At 34.1% G+C, this 5,675-nt stretch overlaps 1 protein-coding gene across 1 annotated transcript; it reads left to right on the top strand.

Moving 5' to 3' along the window:
• Positions 1–488: 488 nt before the first annotated feature.
• Positions 489–4,624, top strand: LOC139852037 (transcription factor E2FA-like). Its single transcript, XM_071841256.1, has 14 exons — positions 489–915; positions 1,305–1,494; positions 1,788–1,841; positions 1,929–2,014; positions 2,163–2,251; positions 2,347–2,401; positions 2,802–2,854; positions 2,947–2,997; positions 3,087–3,135; positions 3,235–3,300; positions 3,400–3,476; positions 3,658–3,859; positions 4,042–4,108; positions 4,281–4,624. Exons 1-14 carry the CDS (start codon positions 676–678, stop codon positions 4,418–4,420), a joined length of 1,419 nt encoding a protein of 472 aa, XP_071697357.1. The 5' UTR covers positions 489–675; the 3' UTR covers positions 4,421–4,624.
• Positions 4,625–5,675: the final 1,051 nt, after the last annotated feature.

The raw sequence follows: 5,675 nt of genomic DNA, 5'->3' as shown, positions 1-5,675 counted from the left end.
CTTATTGAAAAATAAATACAGAATGACTAATCGGGTATACCCGTTTACCCGTGGGGGAACCATAAATCCGAAACCCAATAGTATGTAAGTAAATGGGGACCCAACGAGTTTCGGGCCGGGTTTGGGGCGGGGTCTCTTAATCTGGTTCGGGTCCGGGATTACTTAAACCCGACCCAAACCCGACCCGATGCCATCCCTAATATGATATTAAGAGGTTAACTAAATAAATCAAGCTAACTACTGGTAGGTTTGTATACAAATTTGTCATTGAATCAAACAAAATACCCTAAAACTAATGTCCTTGACAATTCATTAAACAAATGAAAAACACAAGGACTAATTAGTAACAAATAAAAACTAAAAGGACTGATATTTCACCAAATTTCCATTATATTTTTTCTTCTTCCCTCCACATCTAATCCGAACCAAAAAATTCCATCTTCCCTCGTTTTTGCTCTTTCTTTCTTTCCCAAACCCTCAACTCTCACTTTCTCTCTCTAAAACAAACCCTCTATTTTCTCTCTCTACAAACAATTCCATAAACCCTAAACTCAATTCAATTCAATCACTCCATATATATATATAAATTAATTTCATTATCCAGTTACACACATAATTATATTTTTATTAATTAACTTACATAATATAACAGTAAGAAATACATAAATTTCCGAAATGTCTGAAGCTCGAGCTCCAAACCGTCAGGCGGCGCAACAATCGGTTGCCGCCGCCGGCGGCGGCGGCGGCGGCGTAGGACAGATCCTCAATTCAACGAGACGTCACTTACCGTTTTCATCGACACGACCGCCGTTTGTTCCTACCGACGATTACCACCGGTTCCCGCATAAAAATGATGGCAGCAGAGTGACTACCACTGCCGATCAGATGACTGAAGCGATTGTCGTTAAATCTCCGGTAGTTGATGCAGTTGATTCTGTTAATTTAGGTTTTCTATGATATTTGTGTTGATTGGAGGCTAAATTTAAGTTGTTGCAGAAGTTTGTGTATGTGACCTGTTGTTTGATTGTTTTGATTTTAAGGTTAATTTGATGGTGGATAATGCCCTAATTTAGCTGAGTTTTTCAATTGATTTTGACTAAACCTAGAAACCTTCAATTGTGTATGTGACCTTTTGTCGTGTATATGTGGATTTAATTGCATTGTTTGATGCTGATATTGGATCTTTATCATTGAGCTATTCATCTGAATGTATGTCAAATTATTGGGTTGGTTATTGTTTCGACGTTCTGTGCGTGACACACAAATGCTAATCTTTTTGTTGTCCATGATTATAGTTTCCACAGCCAGTGAAGAGAAAACTTGGAACAGACTATAATGAAGTTCCATCTAATGATTGGGCGATGGCTGGTTACACTGCAACAGTAAATAGTCCTCTTAACACACCAGTATCTGCAAAAGGCGGAAGAGTAAATGGTCGTTCGAGGGTCACAAAAAACAACAAACCAGCTCCTCAAACTCCTATTTCAAATATCGGTGAGGCATGGTTTGTTGTCTTTATATGCTATTTTGTTTGCACTTTTACTATGATTATTACCAACTTCTGAGTAGTGGATGTTAATACTCAATGGAGGTGTTTGTGTGTGTGTTGTATAAACTGTTATGTAATTATAGATAAGCAGAACCATGATTCACCTGTAATAGGGCAGATTGTAAGAGATGTGACATATATGAAGCTGTAATAATATAATAATAATTAAATATGCTGTTTGATTAATTTGGTTACTATTAAAAACTATATATATGAAAACTAATACTATATAACACAGGATCACCTTCTCAACTTACTCCTGTTGGCAGCTGCCGATATGACAGTTCTCTAGGTAACATTTTGCTGATTAGCTGTTCATATGATTCTTCTATAATTTTGAATGAATTATTTGTAGATGGTAAAGTTTCAATCTTTGCAGGACTTTTGACAAAAAAGTTTATCAACCTCATCAAACATGCTGAAGATGGCATTCTTGATCTGAATAATGCTGCTGAAACCCTAGACGTAATCTTTTTTTTTTTCTTTTCTTTTTCTTATTTGTTTCTTTCTTTTGTTCTTTTATTGTTTTGTAGATTTAAGTATAATCTTATTTAAGTATATTGAATATGTTTTTTATATATAATATCTAGTTTATCAAGTTGTAATGATACAGGTGCAAAAGAGGCGGATATATGATATAACTAATGTTCTCGAAGGGATTGGTCTAATTGAAAAGAAGCTCAAGAATAGAATCCGTTGGAAGTGAGGTTTTTTACATATTTTAACAGCACATTCCACGCAAATAAGTGTCTGCATGTATTTTAAACTTACTTAAGTTTCTTTTTTTATCTGTTTAGAGGCCTTGATTCTATAAAACCTGGGGAGTTGGAGGACGATGTTGCTCGGTTACAGGTATAAATAGTAGGTTGTGCACTCACTTTAGTGTTAAAGTATGCCTGTTGGGTTTGGAAACTGTTGCTAGTTGAAACAGGTTGGGTTGACCCGAACTATCTTGTTTCAGAATGCTTTAAATCACTTTCATATAAAAAAATTACCTATTGACCTGTGTGTTTCAGAACGTTTTAAGCCATCTGAACTTCCTTTTTAAGCTAACTTTTAATCACCATTTGTGATTTTACGAGTACATTATCTATTGACCCGTTTGTAAGTAAAATGTTCAATTTTGCCACCTCTAATTGTAACAAACTCACATCTCAAATAAAATCAAGCACATATTCAAAGGAATTCTTAAGCAGATTCTTTTCTGTGACTCTTGATTCATGACTGAGCTACTCGCATTTCTTGGTTGTAGGCGGACGTTCAAAAACTTACAATGGAAGAACATAGATTAGATGAAAACATCAGGTTACTTTTCTTTTTTACATTGACAAAGTTACCTAGTTTGCTATCGTAATTCAGTTATATATAGTTCGTTTTGTTTTTTGTTCATTTTGCAGGGAAATGCAGGAAAAAATGAGGGACATGAGTGAAGATAGCAGAAACCAGAAGTATTGTTTTATTCACTTGTTTATTTATGTTAGCTTCATTGGCCTAATATCGTGAATATTAGATTCTTACTAATATTCGGTTGATTTAGATGGCTTTTTGTGAGTGAAGATGACATAAAAGGTCTACCATGCTTTCAGGTAGGGTTTAATCATACAATTTATGTTATTTACTATGTTAATCATATAAATCTTCACGTTCACCATGTAAGTTTAAAATTTGATGTTTATAATCAACAGAATGAAACACTGATAGCAATTAAGGCTCCTCATGGGACAACTCTCGAAGTTCCAGACCCTGATGAGGTAAGTATGAAAAAGAAGTTACTTAATTATTTTATATTTAAAAAATACATTCCATTAATATAATATGTGAGGGGCATCGTTTTTTTTTTTGCATTTCAGGCTGTTGATTATCCACAAAGAAGGTATCGGATAATTCTTAGAAGCACAATGGGCCCTATCGATGTATATCTTGTCAGGTAAACAACCAACTTGCAGTACTCGTTTTGCTATTCATATAATAAACATAACTCAAATTAACCCATTCTAAGTAAATGAGTGGCAACCTTCATTTATGATATACGTTTGGATAATATATGCTCATGTGAACTTATTACATCTTTTCCCTCAAAATCTACTGACAATCGTTTGTGGTTTTAGTCAATTTGAAGAGAAGTTTGAAGATGTTAACGGGGCTGAACAATCAACAGCGGTGCAAGTGGCTTCAACCTCTGGCTCAGATGATAACCCAGAAGGCACCAATGAGCCACAGCCCCAACATGTTCATAATATGGGTTCTGACCCTGATTTACCTCAAGGCTCACCTGGGAATATCATGAGAATAGTTCCTTCTGATGTTAATGTAAGTAAATACGACTCTTTTATGCATTTTATTTGTGTGTAATTGTGCAAAATGCTTCTCATAAGATACCGTCTATGCTGGAAAGAATCAACCTTTACAATCAATTATTTAGCTGACTATATTTCACAACACCATTGAAAACTATCTAAGATAATAATAATTTTTTTTTATTTTTTTTGCAGAATGATGCAGACTATTGGCTTCTATCAGATAAAGAAGTTCCTTTGACAGATATTTGGAACACAGAGTGTATCCTTTCTTTTACTTGTTTTTATCTCTATTATGTTTAGATAATTTTGAACTTTATAACTTTTAAAATCTCGTATTGACGCTTACGGCCTAACAGTAAGTGTTGAAAGATAATGAAAGTTGTCTCTATTTTTGTTTATGGGACCAAGTTGCATTTCTTGACTAGTTATAGTACCTGGAATCGAATGGGATGGTGTTGACTTGCTTAGTGAAGAATTTGGGTTAGCAGAAGTGGGGACACCAAGACCAAGCACCCCAATGGCTGACCACACTGGTGCACCCTTTGCGTCCGTTAACGGTGCACCCAGGTGAACAAAGGTAAACTAGAGTCAGCATTGAGAAAAAACAGTTTTTTTTTATATGGATGATCCATCTTGGATCACTGTGAGGATACAATGAGATTGATATCAGGATATCAAAAGAGGCAGGTTTGTTGTAAGTAGAGTGAAATTCCAATGGGGGAATAAAACGTTGATTATGTTCGTGTTCTTAGGTCATCATAGCCAGTCTCTTTGCATTTTAAAGTACTTTGCTCTACCCTTATTTTGTAATTTAATGTTTTTTCATCAATTTTAATTTAATGAACATGAATTGCTAAGGTATATTACCAATCAACCATGAGTGAATTTTTATATGTTGCTTTGCATTCATTGTTATATGTTTTGTGATTATTCCTTCATAGTTTGGATTGAAGGTATTTCGTATGCCCGAGAGACATATTAAATTAATGTGGCTAACATGTTATGATCCAAGTCGGGTCATACCCAATAACAAACTTACCGACACTTTATTCGTATTTGATCTTAACGATTGAATCATTGATTAAATACGTGACACTGAATTTTAAGGAAAAGGTTTCTTAAATAATATTACTTGATATGTTTATATAAGTTATGGAATAATTTATATAACAAGGATTTAATTATTTATAGGTTAAATAATTTATTAAGTTATGTTATATTTTATAAAATTGGTTTTACAAAATATACATAACAAATAATATACAAGTTTATAAAATGTGTTTTATAAAATCATGTTTTATAAAAACTGATTTTATAAATTTAGTTTTATATTCCACAATTATATTATATGTGTTCAAATGGTAGTGGCATGAGGAGTTTAAGAACATGCACAAGATTCTTCATTGAATGGGACATACTTTTCCAAGTCTCTATAAACATGCTCCTTGACTAAATGTCATACCATACATGCAAAGATATCAAGTTTTAGTGCAAAAAAAAAAACTGCCTTCTGCAGCTGTTTCAGCCGTGGCCTTTGAGGGTCAAAAGGAAGATCATTTTCTTCTTTGCAAGCTAGTTTTTCAAGTGTCAATTAATCCTAACATAAGTACTAAGTGTTGGCATCAAGTTTGGGGTATAATCTCTTGAGGTTTCATGCTTTTGAGGCTTGCATTCTCATCATCTTTTCAACCTACTGCTGTCCAGAAAATTGGGTGCAAGAGCAAAGGGTTTTGAGCTTGTTCAAAGGTGATTAAGGGTCTTAATTCCTAACAAGTTTAAGGGTGGTGTTAGTACACAATAGCTTGAGGTTCTATCATCTTCTTGTT

The sequence above is a fragment of the Rutidosis leptorrhynchoides genome, chromosome 6, assembly GCF_046630445.1.
Source record: "Rutidosis leptorrhynchoides isolate AG116_Rl617_1_P2 chromosome 6, CSIRO_AGI_Rlap_v1, whole genome shotgun sequence".
Lineage (NCBI taxonomy): Eukaryota > Viridiplantae > Streptophyta > Magnoliopsida > Asterales > Asteraceae > Rutidosis > Rutidosis leptorrhynchoides.
Note: the sequence above shows the minus strand (reverse complement) of the source record. Positions and strands in the feature narration are given on the sequence as shown.

What these genes read in the sequence shown, in the direction of transcription:
- LOC139852037 (XM_071841256.1), top strand. Translation starts at nt 676, where the DNA reads ATGTCTGAAGCTCGAGCTCCAAACCGTCAGGCGGCGCAACAATCGGTT. An exon ending in CGATTGTCGTTAAATCTCCG is followed by an intron (nt 916 to 1,304) that starts GTAGTTGATGCA and finishes TAGTTTCCACAG; the next exon opens with CCAGTGAAGAGAAAACTTGG. An exon ending in AGATATTTGGAACACAGAGT is followed by an intron (nt 4,109 to 4,280) that starts GTATCCTTTCTT and finishes GACTAGTTATAG; the next exon opens with TACCTGGAATCGAATGGGAT.